We start from the raw sequence: 18,186 nt of genomic DNA on the forward strand, positions 1-18,186 counted from the left end.
AAAGTCTAACCTAGTTTTAGAAAGAAAAATAAAGTTTTAGACTTTGAGAAGTAACACACAGTTGCATTGAAAAGATTCTCTATGTCTTTATTCCTTTCGCTGTAAATAATAGCACCAAATTTTTTTAAAATGTTTTTTGCCAGCCCATAAGATGTAGAGTTCACCTACTTGGCCTCGAATATATTTAATTTATAGCAAGATAACATTTTTGAATTCATGTATTCATATTATTCATTATTTATCTTATTTTTTTCTTTATGTTTCCGTAATACATTCCCTATAACCCACTGTAATTTGTTGGCACTGCGTATGGCGTTGACAGCTCCACTGGGAGTGACAGCATGATTATACTTTTTGTATCTGCTACTTTACAGTTACCATTCCTTCAATAAAGATTCTAAGATATTAGCATAGAATACTGAAGGGGGAAAGAACCATTGTATTTGTTCTGTTCTCTTCTTAGCAAAGTAAAACCCTCAACCATTGTCCCCTTTGAATTTCCAAACAGATCAGTTTTAAATAATTGATATTCTTTATAACTGCTTTACGTCAGATCTAATTTATCAAACCTCTGTAAAGCTGCATAACTAGAAAAATAAGATGTACACTGAATAAGCTTTTTTAATGTGCATGTTTTGTTAGTCATTGGATGCATTGTACAGACATACAGTGCTGGGGGCTTTCACTACTGCTGTAGTACCAGTCAAGACATTAAGCTTCTCTACAAAAATGCCTTAAGCTTACAACAACTCTTTAGCCAAAAGGGTGTTGCTCTTGGATGTGTGCCTGGTTACACAGTCACAAGCATACTAGCTGACTCACCAGGAACGGAATTTATACATAAAAATCTAGCCAAGGTCATTAAAATTGATTCAGATAGCTTGTCTTTGCATTGTTTTACTCCCTTTTTTTGCCGTTTCAATGTGAATTTGAGCCTTAACCATGCACATACATTAATAGAACATTCTAATGTGATCCATTAGGGATCCAATCGGGAGTGGAGCTCTTACGCGTTTTGGGCCCAGCTCTGTAGCTGCACTTTGCTTTGATGCAAAACACATGGGACAAAATGGAGCTTGTTCAACCATGTACATTATTGACGCTGATTTTATGAGGTGTTTATTTTCTGATTGTTTATTTTACTGCAGCGGTGAAGTTACTTACTGGAATAAGCAGTCTTTTGTGGAAAGCCAGAATGTTTATAACTCTGTATAGCAAAACTAACACCGTGTTATAATTTATTTTGGGGATGTCTTAATGTTTTTGTTTGATGCATGTGCTTTACTGTGGTAACGCTCTGAAAGAACAAAGTTCCTTTTTTCCAGTCAAATGTCCGCAGCAGAAAGTAAAATTCAGGATAAATAGAGTGGTGATGTATTTACTACAACTCAGACCTTTCCAATTGTTGGCCTGTGGCTTGAGGCTGCCATTGGAGGTGTAACTTGAAGCATCATGAAGTGATGTTTTAGTGCTGAAAGATTAAGGATGGCCGTGCCTACTCAACCATCCAGCATATTATGTCTGAGGTAAACAAAATGGTGTCTCTCGTTAACAAGCGTTGGCATTATTTGTAGTGAAACCAAACTTTCAGTCATAAAGTAGTCTGTGATGTAGCATAATTTTATTATTAACCTTTCAAGTCTTCTCCTTTTCGTCTCATGTGCTCTAGAGGTAAAAAAAAAAAAAAGTAGGTTATTATGATTAATAATGATATTGGCATTTCTATAGCATCAACAAATTCTGCCATGCATTATGATATTATTAAGGGGACTTTTACAATAAATTAGACAAAGTATTACAGATTGTGACAGGAATGATGGGTTGATGAGGACCCTGGTTAACTATAATCTAGTTTACCTTTGTACCTACATGCACCCAGAATGATAAACTATCGAAGTTATAAACTGAGCTACATGCTGGTTTTTGCATGTTTAGTGCTGATCTGGCTGCTGTTTTTTTTTTTTTTTTATTGGGCCATGCATGTGACATAATTGGCATGATCTGTATTCATGCTAGTAGCACATGTTATGTCATGTATATGTCCTCTGGCAGGAAGATATTGAGACATTTGCCTAGACTCTAGGCCCTAGAGTGTACAATGGCCAGTGCAGGTGAACTGTGCCTGTTAATCATTGACTAGCACTGTTACCTGCTCCGTAAGTGGGCAGGCAAAGAAGGTCCCCATGCCAGCTATCCTGAATTATAGAGTATGCTTTCGTACAAACAATAGTACTATAACAACTGAATTCATATGAAGTTGTTATGGCTCATTGAATGTTCCTTTAAACCTAATAAAATGTTTTGGGGGAAAATAGAGCAAAAAGGAGATTGAATATTGAATAAACCGCACCTGTTGTGTACAAGTGGCAAACTGAAGTCAGCTTGTTAAGGAGTTAATAGTTAATATTTATTTAATCTGTGTTAAGGTTCAAGCCTGCCGCATGCAGCTCTTTCTCTCAGAAGAGAGAGGGACTTATCTCCCCTTGTGAGTTTCTGCTCCAGGATACATTTTGGCTGAAGCAAGCTATAATTGTGCAATGGTCGTAATTAAGATGTCAGTTGACTGTAACAGAGCTCTTATTATATCATTATGAAGCAAGGCAGGTGACACAAACAGAGAGGAAATGGAGGGCCTGCCACGTCTTCTGCAGCTTGTTCATGTACTATGAATGTGTTAATATTTTATGCAAAATGTAAAATAGAGATTTGACTTTCAATAGCACATATTAAAGTTTGTTGCTAAGGCAACGGTCTGTGTCTGAGTTACAAGAGGAGATGCTCTATGCTAGAAGCTTTTATTTTCCTTTCGTTCTACAGAATTGTCACAAGTCCATGGGGAAACAGATGCTTTCTTTTCCCTTTCTTATACCATGAAAAATATGTACACATTTGTTTAATAAAATAAACTGCATGTGACCCCTTTTTAGAAATGCATTGTTTTTCTCTTCACCAGATTCTGTAATATCGATCTTTGACATTTAATTAACATAGCAGTTGTGTATGCAACTATTAACAAACTATAACCCCTGCTGGCATATTCTAATCATAATCACCCGGTATTGACTGATAGCTGTGTTTCTCAACTTCTTAAAGTAGCAAACGAAGTACCGTATTTATCGGCGTATAACACGCACCGGCGTATAACACGCACCTCATTTTAAGAAGGAAATTCCAGGAAATTTCTCCCCCTCCCATAGTATCCCCCTCCCCCATCCCATAGTGTCCCCCCCCCTCATCCCATAGTGTCCCCCCCCTTTCCATAGTATTCTCCCCCCTCCCATAGTATTCTCCCCCCCTCCCATAGTATTCTCCCCCCCTCCCATAGTATTCCCCCCTCATCCCATAGTATTCCCCCCTCATCCCATAGTATTCCCCCCCTCATCCCATAGTATTCCCCCCTCATCCCATAGTATTCCCCCCTCATCCCATAGTATTCCCCCCCCTCATCCCATAGTATTCCTCCCCTCATCCCATAGTATTCTCCACCCCCTCCCATAGTATTCTCCACCCCCTCCCATAGTATTCTCCACCCCCTCCTATAGTGCCCCCCCCCCCTCCCATAGTGTCCCCTAGTGCACTTTCCCTCCCCTTGTCCCATAATTAATTACCTGTCTTGAAGCGTGGGCCGGTGTTTAGTGCGCAACGCGGTACTGGAATTTCAATTTCAGTTTCCGGCGGGACTGAAAGGAAGTGTGTACTCATATAGGGTGCACACTTCCTTTCAGTCCCGCCGGAAACCGGAACCTGAAATTGAAGTTCCAGTACCGAGGTGCGCGCTGAACACCGGCCCACGCTTCAAGACAGGTAAGTAAATATGGTATATCGGCGTATAACACGCACCCATCATTGTCCTCCTATTTTCAGGGAGAAAAAGTGCGTGTTATACGCCGATAAATACGGTAAGTCTGCATGATGCTTGATCATTTTTGTAGAGCTAGGTAAGACCATTGTGGCCATATATAAATAGATCAAGCCGTCATACAAAGCATCAAATTAAAACCTTCCCAGACCACATTCAGCTCTAAATATAGATTCCAAAAATATTTCACAAAATAAACCTGATCTTACTACAATGGAATATAGAAATAGTTTTTCAGTGGCTGCAGACAGAATGGAATGTCTCTGGGTGTACTGTTTATATTACACCACATATAGTTTTGGTTTCAAGAGGAAATAAAGAAGCAGCTTTAAAGAAAACTGATTATTGTAAGAGCAGCCATAAAAGTCAAACTGTCCGGGCCGTGTGGCATAACAAAGCTATGTTTTACTATCTGTGTTCAAAAGTGCTGCCGGTCTATTGCAGCGAAAATCGGTAACATGTGTGTGGTTTATGTTAAAAGCATAACCGTTTGGCTCTATATTTCTTTAATGGGGAAGGGTGAAGGAAAGAGATCAGACTTTATATGATTGCTTATAGCTAAAGTGATCCAGTTGCCATGCACTTTAGTGTCGAAAAATTGGCTTTTTAGAAAGAAAAAGAGAATAGGCACATATACACATGAAATGTATCAATCTGAGTTTTGTAGAAATGTGTTTTGCATTATCATTGATTCCGACTGAGCAAAAAGTTGGAATGGAAATTAATAATAAAAATATATGATGTACTCATACAGGGTACAAATTTTAAGGGTTCCGTGCATAATGTAAGCTCATACTGTGTAAATATGTTCTGTTATATTACCAGATAAGGACATAAGCATTATGGATTCTAAACGACCGAGGTGTTGGAAGAATTTCTCTATATGGGTGGGTAATGGCTAATTTAAAGGGACAATGCAAACACCAAAACAAGCCAGGGGACATGTGACTAGGGCTGCATAAACAAAGTGATTTAACTGCTAAACAGCAGGGAATTGAGCAGTGACACTGCATTGGCATGATCTATACACCGAAACTGCTTCATGAAGCAAATGTTATTTTCATACTCAGATTGTCTCTTTAATGTAATAGATTAATTAAAATGAAGGGTCTATATTCCAGTAAATAATCCTAACCACATGTTGACAAATATTTAAGTACACGACCCCACATGAACCTCTGCTAGACTGAATTTGCCATTCATGTTAATAAATACATATGTTAGTGACATTTCTATAGCAAATAATGGTCAGTGTCTGAACATACAAACTTCAAGATAATCACCTATTACTTGCTGTATCATATAGCGGATATTAATATCATATGCTAAAAATATGATATCACATATCTTAAATATGCAGGCTGCAGGCACCATAAACACGTCAAAAGATTGAAGTGGTTATTGTGCCTAGGCTCTAGATTCATGAGTCCCACATAATTACTAAACCGTTTACTCACCATTTACTATAGATTCTTGGTCTTTGGCAGCCTGAAGGTCGACCTTCAATGATGATATGGAGAAGGCAGATCTATGCTCTGCTTTAAACCATACCAGGCATAGTAATATTTGATTGACTGAGATTGTCACATGTGTGATCTCAGCCAATCACTGCTCCAAACATTGTTTTGTTTTGTTAATCTCTCATTCTCCACCGCTCCTCGGCAGTCCTCTTCCCCCCAGTAGACCCTCCCACCAATCTATAGTGCCTGCACTGGGCAGAGTGAGAGGCTGACATGTTCATCTTTAACCTCCATAAAAGTCCTGTCCAGCTCACCCCCCTGTGTCCTCCTCCTCCTTGTGCATTACAACCGTGTGCGGAAGAGCCCAGCGCTGCTCGCAGTGCTGTATACACTGACAAACAGCAGTGAAACCTCCTGTCCTTTTAGGCAATATTTCATGAACCACCAGGCAGGCAGTCAGCACAGCCAGAAAGTTCCCTGTGGCATCAACGTCCTTATTCTCTAACCTTTTGGGGCCCTGGTTCCACTGCACCGGCTGCATCTCCGGTTGTTCTGCCCATAACGTGATATGTCTGTGTGCTCATATGTTTATAGATAGATAGTTAACATAACTCTGTCTGTCCATCTATCTATATATCTATCTGTCTGTCTATATATCTAGGGTAATATTTTCTGTAAAGCCTCTTTCACAGTGCTTAATTTTCTCACAAGATAATTATGGATTTCAAGGGAATGAAGGTCTCAGTAAAAACGGACTCAAGTATGGAAAACTGTTTGTTCTTCATTGTCTTTTTAATGGAGCTAAATGGATCTTTATTGATATTCTATTGAGCTTTGCTCCCTTCTTTTAAAACAATGTCATCCAAGGGCTCCAGAGCATTGCATGTTCAGAATTCAATTATCTGTTTAACGAAGAAGCTAAACTCTTAAGTCTTTCTGAATAGCTTGAAATGTATTTTATCCCTGAGAACTATAAAATGATCCCTACAATTTCTTCTCTTTGAATTATTTTCTCTTTAGATATTTTAAGTAATTATGTATAGTAGCAAAGTAATGTTTCTAATTTGCACAAAATTTAAATAATGCATAGATAGATCACAAATTGCTAAACAGAGCAACAAAACCAACAACCGAATTAACAAAAAAAAAAATGTTTCTTTCATTAATAAGTCTTAACACAGCAAATGTTTCATAAAATGCTACATTAAAAAAGGGCATTTAAAAGTTCAATAAATGTGTTTTAAATACAATAATAAGTAGATCTGCAGATCCCCTGCAAATATTTTAATAGGATATTACATTATTTTAACTTTAGTATTCTATATTGAATTTATGTTATTTTAGGACAAAACATGATTTTTTTAGGGGCACAATCCACCTGTTGTTAAAATTTAAATGCAAAAAAAGAAGAAGAATTTCTCCTTAATATTCTTAACAAAGTACAATTTCTTCTTAATGTTTATATTAAATGTAATATTTTATGGCATTTATAATGTGGGCATTTATTTAAAATCCATCATTTATACTGTTTAACTTTTTTATTTAAACACAATATGTGTTCTGTTAGGAAAAGCTATACAACTATAAATGAGGCCTTTGATAGATTGTAAAGGTGAAATGTAACCACCTTTACAGGAAATAGCAGAGTGATAGCGTTGCATATATATATATATATATATATATATATATATATATATATATATATATGCACTTTAATATTAAACGTGCTAAATACAGGAAACAATCATGATAAATAGCTTAGTTCCTAAGCAAGCACCACGTTTAGAACTTTGCTCCACAATTGCTATGTATACATAGCCCTCGTTCTGTCCACACTTAATTAAATTTAAAGGAACACCCCAAGCACTATAACAACTACAGAACTCTGTAGTGGGTATGGTGCCGGGTGTGCCCTGGTACCACCCATTGTAAGTAAGGACTTGTAGCCTGCTGGGTGCCACATTCCTCCTCTACTACAGCTCTAGAAGAGACGGAAGTTCTTCTAAGTTAAGGTTGGTAGTGCTAGCTCAATGGCTAAGAGCTATCAGCTAATGTCCTCAACCAATAAACTAGCTTTTTTCATTTACATGTTGAGCTCTGAATTCTGGCAGATTTGTGATTTGTGGAAACATAACTTCTCAGAATTACTGTGCCCATGGCAGACTTTTCCCAAGGCAATTGACATCACAACCAAGCTTAATCCGTAACTAGGGCACATGTTGCATTGGAACAGAAACTGAAATATTGGGGAAAATTCATCAAACTGTTCTGGAAAGTGTGTTATATTTTTGGTGGTTTAATCTGTGTTCATGCATTAAGGTTGTTCCATGTGTCAGCTTTTCAATGATTTAATTCCGCTATTTAAAAAATATATATTTAATAAATATATATTTTCCAGAAAAGCCCGCCAAATGTAGAGAGGAAGAAAAACAGAAATGTAGCAGAACAATTTTCTGGTGGAAATCTGACCGACAGATTGGTCTGTTGCTTCACTGAAAAACAACACCAAAAACAACAGATATAAGAAATTGCAACATTAAAATAACATAAAAAAGTCACAAAAACTGTCTGTGACATTGATAAATCTCCTCCAATGTTTCTGTTACTCCACATATGTTTAAAGGAGCACTATAGGGTCAAGTACACAAACATGTATTACTGACCCTATAGGGTTAATACCACCATCTAGCCCCCCTGGCCCTCTCATTTATCCCTAAATATAGTAAAATATTATTGGTATTCAAGTCTGGAGCTGTTTCCTTTGGACCTGTCCACTGCCTGCTGACATCATCAGAAGTGGTAGCCTAATCCAATCACAGTGCTTCCCCATAGGATTGGCTGAGACTGACAAAGAGGCAGATCAGGGGCAGAGCCAGCATGATTCAAACATAGCCCTGGACAATCAGCATCTCTTCATAGAGATTAATTGAATCAATTAATCTCTATGAGGAAAGTTCAGTGTCTGCATGCAGAGGGAGGAGATACTGAATGTTTGGATGCATTATAGGCACCCATGACCCAGGAAGGATCTCTAACAGCCATCTAAGGAGTGGCCAGTGAAGTTATCACTAGGCTGTAATGTAAACACTGCATTTTCTCTGAAACAAGCAGTGTTTACAGCAAAAAGCCTGAAGGTAATGATTCTACAAATTCAATAAGCTGTAGTTGTTCTGGTGACTATAGCGTCCCTTTAATGACAGAAAAAGGCATAACTTATAACAATGATTGACAGGAAGCCACTCTCAATATAGATATTATTTATATATTAATTACTGGTATTTATAAAGCGCCAACATATTCCGCAGCGCTGTACAATTAGGGGAGAAAGTACAATTTAAACAAATACAAAAGGTAACGAGGATCCTGCCCGTAAGCTGAGATAGAGCCATTGAAGCTCATTTATATAGAGTGCTTAGCTAGATAGCCTGTGAGCTTACAATCTAAAGGATTTAATGGGGATTTGAGACTAGAGGTAGCAGGGGGAATTTGGAAGGGATGGCTGCAGCTACTGGTTAAGAAGTGTCAGCGCCCCTTTAATGAGTTACTAATGAGACAGAAAATTGACCAAAACTACATGCATGTTAATGTAAGAAGTAACCTTTCACATTTACTGCATTTACACAACATCATGCACATTATAAAATCCTGTGCCAGACACATCTGCTCCCTATGACAATTTATACATATATACAGTACTGTGCAGTACTGTGACCAGCGCTTTTAACATATTATTCTTCAAATGCACACAGTGAATCAACTGCAATTGAGCTGGGTCCAGCTAAAGGGAAAGTGCTCTTGTGAGAATTGGTGCAGCTTCTTTTGCCTCTGCCAAGACCAGACTCTAAAATGCTGCAGACATAATGCTGCTCTAATTTAATTACACACAGGCTGGTTGTTTAGCAGAGCCTGGGCTTTCAGCCTAAATGTTGTTGATGTGATAGCAGAAGAAAAACATCATATGATAGCCGTCTGTGCTTTCCCCTCTAACTTACCCAATCCTGTTGATTAGAATTCAGAGCTACCACAAGTTAGCATTATCTTGACCCTTACCATCCCCAGAATCGTTCTTCATTTACTGCATTAACATCTAGAATGTATTTGTAGACCAGGAGTACAGATCATATCAGTCTCCGGTTCCAGTGAAGCGATTATACAGAGTTACACTGTATTACTCGACAAATGATTTTTGCTTGGGGTCTCATGCACTCCATTCCAGAGAATTAAAAAGAGCGACGTAAACCTCTGGGAGCAGTATAATATAATTTAGTTTGGATTTCTAAGCAAACATATACACAGCGGCAACACGGGTGCGGCTTGTCCTTCAACATACAGCAAACACAAACAGGACTGTTCAGTAAATCTGCTATTGTCAGGAATCCACCAAGGAGCTGTAAATGTTGGGCCCAAATATCTGAATTGGAATAATTCCACTATGTTTCTAGCCAGGCTATTTTCACCTAAAATGTATTGGCTAATTCCTGACAATTCACAGTTTAATGAATAACCCTGAAAGTGTGAGTGTCATTTAAACGTAAGGAGAACAGATGTAGATACTACTTTAGCAGTTTCTTTACTAAAGAAACACTATAGTGTCAGGAATACAAATATGGATTCCTGACACCATAGTGCTAGCGTAGCTGTAAAAGTGACCTGTCCTGCTCCCATTGCACTGAAAAGGTGTTTTAACGTACCTTTTCTCCCACCTGGCTCTTGATGATCTCAGCCATTTCAGGGCTTTCAACATAGGAAAGCATTGGCAGACTATTGTGCATGCGCGGCAAAAAACTGTGCCAATCAGCATCTCCTCATAGAGATGCACTGACTCTATGGGGAATGCTCAGCGTCTCAATGCATAGCGTGGAGATGCCAAATGCCAGTGTTACTAAGCACCTACCTAAACACTGCCTTTTCTCTGAAAAGGCAGCATTTACATTGAAACACCTGCAGCCTGTAGTTGTTCTAGTGACTATAGCGTCCCTAGAAATCCATCTGATTTACAGCTTTTGCAGGCATGCATGGGTTATTGCTTATTCGGCACTACATATCCTCACTGTTTGTTTGGTGTTCTGTACATTTGTCTGCATAGGGATAAGTGGTGTGTAGATCTAAATCATCACCATATAAACCATCAATCAGCAGCATATGATGCTCGTCTGTGACTGACCTACAATAGGCATTGTAAGCTAGTGATTTATAATTGTGCTACCTGTTACATGTTGAGTAAATTGCTATGATAAGTAGGAGGTAGAGTGGGGCAATTGCAGGGCAGTACGCTGCTGTGTGTGGATTTATGTTGGGGAGGCTAATCTGCATCTTCATTTCAACTTTTAAACTCTTTGCTATGCTAGGAAATTTACAAATGTAACAGAAATGGTATTATTGTGGCCTTCGTTCTAACACTCACAGTGAATGAGAATTTAAAGAAGCTCTGTCATCAAATTTTTTTTTATCTAATCTGCATCAATATAGCTCCCTGTGCCTATTTTTTTTTTCCAAGAGCTCTAGTTTTCGTAAAATACATATAGAGACGTAGGGACTTCTTTTTCTCATGTTAATCCTCACTAAAATAAATCCCCCTGAAGGGAAAACAGCAGTCATCATAGGTAGATGAGAACAAAATGGCTGCACCCAAATATTGGAAAAAAAAATCATAAATATAAATCATTGCAAGTGGCACTAAGGGGATCATATAATGGTTAAAATATAGAAGGCATAGGTGATTTAAAACCAAAAGGAAAAAAAAAACATGACAGGGTCCCTTTAATTTTATTGGAATTACACTGTGTGAATTGTATTCCAACTGCACCTATTGACCTCTTGTGGCAGCTGAATTAACATGTGCGCCCTTTTCTCCTGAAGTCAGTGCTGGTCTGCTTGATACCACCACTGAGAGTCTGTCAAAGAGGATTAGCATCTGTACAACAAGTGAAAAAAAAATGCAAAGAAACTTCTTGGTGATGCCCATGTTAACATTTAATGCAAAGCATATGGAAGTCAAGCTCAGAAATCGTAAAGCAACAGAGTTGCCTGCTTAGCTAGGTTAATGTTTATATTGAAATGACGGATGTACCGTATGGGTTTTTTCTAATGTAGAGCAGAGTAGCTGTTATTTATATATGTTGTTGAACCACTGTCTCAAGCCTAGCTTGTTTCCAGAGAAATGCTGGCTGAGCATCATAGGAATATTTCAACAGGAGGTAAAGACTGACTTATTGTGTGTGTACTGGTTTAGAGAGACTTGTCAATAGGATAACAGGAGACGTTCCCACAAGAATTCCGGAGATTCTCGTAAGTTCAGCATTGAAACAGCAGTAACAGTAAAATAGCCTCATATTGTATGACTATGCCTATCAGTAATCGTAAGCTTGAAATACATTAAAGGAGAAAGGTGGATGATCTGTATGGATCATGGATTGTAAACTGATCCTGTCCATCTTGAGAAATGTAGGCCTAATGTAAACCTGATTCATCCAGTGATAATCTTGGCAGCATTACTGCTGTTAACAATTATGTTGAAACCTATTGAGACCACCCTCATCCAACGCATTCCTCAACACAGCTAATCAAAGGCCCGTTATCAATTTACGATGGACAATGTATAGAAAATCTTACGAAAAAAATAATACAGGATGTTGTTTACTTTAAGAGGTTCATACACTAAATTTATTTAAAATGAACTGAAAACCAAATTGCATCTAGGGCAATATGAATGACTTGAAATATTGGAAACACTGCTATTTAACTAGAATTTTCAATGTATGCATAATTGTGCGTGCCATGATTCTCCACTGTTATTGGATAAAAGCCCATGTGTGCATGAAGAGGTGTTAATGTTTTGCTGATATGGAATGTCCCGGGGATGTCGGTAGAATATGCATAGATGATGTTCGGTTATTTAACACATACATTCTGTTTGGATATGAATCTCACCCTGTGTAAATGGTAACAATTCATCATTGTTAAAACCTCGTTGTGTTATGTAATCGTGCAATGTGCTCTTTGTTCATTCTGCTCTGCTTTTAGTTTCATGACATTACTTCTCAGGGTGTGTTGGGATGTTTTGCCAGGAAAATTGTTTTTTTTTCCTTTTTTGTTTTTTTCTGGCCGCAGTCTTATTTGTCTTCTCAATTATGATTCCCACATTGTTTATTTCTTTCAAATCATATCACTATGGAATTCATTAATGATCCTAACATTTTTTTTTCTGAAATGTGCCACTGTGAAAAGAGAACAATACCCTACACCTACTGTATATTGCTTTACAGATGGAAATTAGCATGCTATGCCATTTTTGTAGGACATTAGTTAGTTAAAGAAGAACTGTAACTTCACAGAATGTTTAATATTACATTTACTTATTCGCTATGTTATGTTTGTGTTTATGTTTTTGTGAAGTCTGAAAAATAAGATTAAAGGGACACTATAATCACTAAAACAACTTGAGCTTTATGAAGCTGTTTTGGTGTATCGATCATCCCCCTGCAGTCTCACTGCTCAATTCTCTGCCATTTAGGAGTTGTCACTTTGTTTAGGCAGCCCTAGGCACACCTCCCTGCAAGTGACTTCCACAACCTTCCTAAACATTTCCTGCAAAGAGTAATCTAATGTTTGCACTACCTTTATTGCAAATTCTGTTTCATTTAGAAATTATTATCTCCTGCTCTGTTAATAGCTTGCAAGACCCTGTAGGAGCCTCCTGTATGTAATTAAAGTTCAATTTACAGAGCAGGAGATACCAACTTTTGAAGTAGGTGAACATGTGATTAAAAATGAATCTATGTTTTGTTTTTCATGCAGACTGTGTGTATCACAGCCAGGGGAGGTGTGACTAGGGTTACATAAACTGAAACAAAAGGGTTTTAACTCCAAAATGTCAGTGAATGTAGCAGTGGAACTTCAAAGGCATGATCTACATACAAATCCAGCTTCATTAAAGGAAAACTATAGTCACCTAAATAACTTTAGCTAAATAAAGCAGTTTTAGTGTATAGATCATTGCCCTGCAATTTCACTGCTCAATTCACTGTCATTTAGGAGTTAAATCACTTTGTTTCTGTTTATGCAGCCCTAGCCACACCTCCCCTGGCTATGATTGACAGAGCCTGCATGAAAAAAAAAAACTGGTTTCACTTTCAAACAGATGTAATTTACCTTAAATAATTGTATCTCAACTTTAATTGCATATAGGAGGCTCTTGCAGGGTCTAGCAAGCTATTAACATAGCAGGGGATAAGAAAATCTTAATTAAACAGAACGTGCAATAAAGAAAGCCCAAATAGGGCTCTCTTTACAGGAAGTGTTTATGGAAGGCTGTGCAAGTCACATGCAGGGAGGTGTGACTAGGGTTCATAAACAAAGGGATTTAACCCCTTAAGGACACATGACATGTCTGACACGTCACAATTCCCTTTTGTTCCAGAAGTTTGGTCCTTAAGGGGTTAACTCCTAAATGGCAGAGGATTGAGCAGTGAGGTTGCAGGGGCATGTTCTATACACCAAAACTGCTTCATTAAGCTAAAGTTGTTCAGGTGACTATAGTGTCCCTTTAAGATAAATATGTTTTTGTTACTATAGTGTCCCTTTAATTGTAGAAATTTGCATGTCTTTCCTGGAACTGGGTACCCCCATATTGTCAATCATAAATTATAAATATTGCCCTTTTCTGCCACTGAACAAAGAGAAGAAACCGAAACAATGTCTATGTTCTCCCATTCGTTTACATTATATGCCTTACTCTGGCTGTGCATGAATTGATCTGGATAGTGATGTCATTTTGCTAAATATTTAATGTAAATTTTAAAAGGAATCATCAGGCGAGGAAAATGAAAATTGTGCTTTAAGATAGTTTTTGAAAAATGGACCTCGCCCTTGTTCTGCTGTGTTTACAGACTTGACTGTACCAGATGCATGTGGCCTTTTGCAAATTCATTCATGTTAAATATTAAATAGAAGGAATATTGAAATGGGTATGCCTGTTGCAGCGAGATGGGTGCTGTGAATAGGAATCTGTTGAAATAAACACTTTATGAAGCTACAACATTATTCAGACTGACTCGTGTTGGAGCTCTGTTTTCATAAATAAAAGAAGACAAAATTTACTTTTGGTAAAAGAATATGAATCGGCTTTATGTACATTGATTTGAATTAGCTTAATGTCACTGTCAATATTTTAAATATATTAAATATTTTTTTTTACATAGGAGCAAGTGTATTTCTAAATAGTATTTATTTTCCAAAAACACATAGCGATTTATTCCAAAAGAGATTGCAATACATATCTAACCATTTGATCAATTGGCAGAGAGCCCAGACATGTGGTTGCTTCTTTGTTGTAATTTATTAACTCTGTGTCAGCTTCTAAAAGAATAGCCCAGTTGTGTAACCAGAGATGGTAATCATATATTTAAAGGTGCACTCTAAACACCAAAACCACTTCACCTTAATGAAGGGATTTTACTGCAAAGATCCTGTTAGTTTTCTCTGACAATATAAAACATTGCTGTTTCTGATCAGATATAACTAGTAATTATCACACAGATACCCTCTAGATATGCTTCTTCTTCCAAAACAGAAATTTATGTCAAATTGTCAAATTGATTGCATGGTCCTAAAGGCTGGCCAAACAGATTGTACTTATGGGATTTGCTAGTGATTGCGGATCACATCACTGGTGATGCTCCTTCAGGACCTCAACCACTGATCTTGATTATCGCAACAGCATATATATATATGTATATTCAACCACAGCACGCTGGAACACATACAAATATAATATATAGAAAGAACTGCAAGGAGCTGTAAAAGTACCTTTGGCTATGTCTTTGCTACATCACTAGCCAGCTCAAAATTATAATTCTGGGCTGGCTAATGTCAGTTCTGTGCATATTGGACATCTGTTGTCAGAGAGTGTAGCATGCTCTCGACAGGTGTCCAATGGCGGCACACCCCATCTGTGCTGCCCTTAGTCTATCCTCCCTGACTTCCATCCCCGAGTGAGCTCTGTGCTTTTAAGAATACAGGGAAAAATATATGTTTGGGATATAAAAATGCAAAATGTTACATGCATTATGCTTTAAAAATCAATTTAGCATTTAACGAAAATCTAATCCACAAATCATACATGTAGCACAGTAAAGAATGGGCTTTGGGTTTCTATCCACTGTAACATGATTTGCTGGTGCAACTATTAAGTGAGGCACAAATCTTTTTATATATAAATGTAATAAAGGTTTGGTTCTGTAAGGAACATACATATAATATTTCTATGTTTCCCAGCATGGTTTGCAGTTCTTTGTATATATTATATTTATATGTTTCCCTGTTTCCCAACTTGCCATGGTTGAAGAGGTGTGTGTGTGTGTGTGTATGTATATACCTTTTCAACCACAGCAAGTTGGGAAACATACAAATATAATATATACAAAGGACTGAAAGCTGAGAAATGTACAAATATAATACATTTAAATATTTTTGATAGAAACCATTGCTGCTCTTGTGAATTTTGAAAAGTATATAAATATATATCTGTTTTCTATAAGACAATGTTAAGAAGTGCTTATCATTTGAGATGTTCTCACTTTCCTTATTTGTTTCCATTCTCTACTTTTTTGTTATTAGGGACGCTGTTCACGGGAGAACTGTAAATATCTCCATCCACCACCACACTTAAAAACGCAGTTAGAAATAAATGGCCGGAATAACTTGATTCAGCAGAAAAATATGGCCATGCTAGCCCAGCAAATGCAGCTAGCCAATGCGATGATGCCTGGTACTCAGCTACAACCCGTGGTAAGTACAATGTTCCAAAACTCAAAATAAATTCTTGCACTCAAGTATTAATAAATCAAGGTTACTTATATTTAGCTTTTTACTGTTTTCAAAATATGTCACATTAAAATGTTTCACATGGTGAACTTTGGTACCATTTTAATATTTAACGATCATTGTGTATGGGTGACCATGATAATGTCTGGGAATAATCAGTCAGTTACATCGATCTAGTGTCAGTGAAACCATTCAGATTTTTCACAACTGTTCTTTTTGCAGATCAGAAAAATTATTCATTTACACCATATTTTTCTATTGTATATGGTAGATTATTATTAACCCCTTAAGGACACATGACATGTGTGACATGTCATGATTCCCTTGTATTCCAGAAGTTTAGTCCTTAAGGGGTTAAAAGCTACTTGTGATGACAAACACAACTTAAAAAGTTTTTCTAATCACCTTGTTCCAGCATGGTGCAGGTCCAGTCGCGGCTGGCCCCGTCCACGCCCGCCCCCTTGATTGAGATCATCAAACTTGCTGATCTTAGCCAATCCAGTGCTTTTCCATTCTAGGTTTTTTTCATTAATGATCGCTGTTCACAGGAGACTATCGTGCATTTACAGCAAAACGCCACTCTGTGCCAATCAGCATCTCATTATAGAGATGCATTAACTCAATGCATCACTATGGGAACATTCAGCGCCTCCATGCACACTGTGCAGCACTGAGCCAGGAAGCTCCTCTAGTGGCTCTCTGAGTGACGGCCACTGGAGGTGTCCCTAAGCAGCAATGAAAAGGCAGTGTTTACATTTAAAAGCCTGCAGGGACAGGCAGTAGACACTATAGTGCACGCACTTGTATTTCTAACACTATAGTACCCTCTGTCCTCCCCCCTCCCCCCCCCCCCCCCCGCATCTTTCCCCCTCAGAGCAAAAAGGGTTAAAAATCCTTTTGTCATTTCCGACGTCCCTCTGCGCTTGGTCAGACTCCACTCCTCCTCAGCTCATCCTCTGCCATACGGTGAGCGCCGCAATTGCATTAGGACTTTCCCTTAAGAAACCATTGAATGAGCGTGAGAACGTCCATTAGCCTCCTGAAGTCCACTGAAAGACCCGGAAGCACCTCTAGTGACTGTCTGGTATATAGCCCCTAGAGGTGGAATTAACCCTGCAAGGTAATCATTGCAGCTTCTCAATAACTTTAATTACAATTGCAGGGCTTAGGGGACATGGGCACTGCACCTAGACCACTTCAATGAGATGAAGTGGTTTGGGTGCCTATAGTGTCCCTTTAAGTTAGGAGGCACACATATTTTTGTATTCAGGCTTAGGTGTGTGAGGGACATCTACAAGGATAAACTGCACATAGCAAATAGCATATAGTGATTTAGAACATAGTATGATGTCTTAATTAAATGTCTTGGATAGCACAGTAAAGTACTCAGTGTGTAGAAGTGCTTGTTAATGTTAATTTTGCCATCACAGTATTAAGCCTTTGCATTTGGAATATGTTAAGCTACAGCTGCAGTAGCTACTGGTAGTAGTGTATTCTTTTTTTTTCAGTGTAGTAAAAGAGTCCATTTTATAATATGATTTTGGTTTAATATGCTACTGATCATACAATTTGCAGAGCTAAATTGGGAGAATTGTTTGATGGACATTGTTTTTTAACATTCTGATGCTTAAGTCCAGACACAGGCGTGTCACTTGAAATGCACACTGACATATCCGGTGTTCTATGCTTTATATTACTGCTTGTGAAAACTGACAGCATTTGCACAAAAACTTTGAAAAACAAAATTGCATTTAAAATGTCAACAGTCAACACAGATGTCTTTATATTTTGTTTTCCTACACACAACCCTTTTGGTGCATGTTTAAATTTAAACACACATGTAAATGCACAAATTATAAAATTATGTTACTAGGTTATTTTTATTTTTTTAGAATCAATGCTTATTGGTGCTAGTTTGTCATCTATAAATTATCTATTATATATTAATTTGCTGGCATTTTGGATCTGGACTGCATGTACGGGTGTGTGTGAGGGGTGGAGTATGTGAGGGGTGGAGTGTGTGGGGGTAGTGTGTGTGTTTTG

The 18,186-nt window shown here is 37.8% G+C and overlaps 1 protein-coding gene across 20 annotated transcripts in view; it reads left to right on the plus strand.

Annotated features, from left to right (window-relative positions):
* MBNL1 (muscleblind like splicing regulator 1) overlaps positions 1 to 18,186 on the plus strand; it is a 163,052-nt gene that overhangs the window by 112,864 nt on the left and 32,002 nt on the right. For all 20 annotated transcript variants that reach the window (XM_063442544.1, XM_063442541.1, XM_063442549.1 and 17 more), the window contains one exon: positions 15,937 to 16,107. In XM_063442544.1, the coding sequence (XP_063298614.1) occupies positions 15,937 to 16,107 (171 nt within the window). The remainder of the gene's footprint in view (positions 1 to 15,936; positions 16,108 to 18,186) is intronic.

This window comes from Pelobates fuscus, chromosome 2, assembly GCF_036172605.1.
Source record: "Pelobates fuscus isolate aPelFus1 chromosome 2, aPelFus1.pri, whole genome shotgun sequence".
In the NCBI taxonomy this organism is placed as follows: domain Eukaryota; kingdom Metazoa; phylum Chordata; class Amphibia; order Anura; family Pelobatidae; genus Pelobates; species Pelobates fuscus.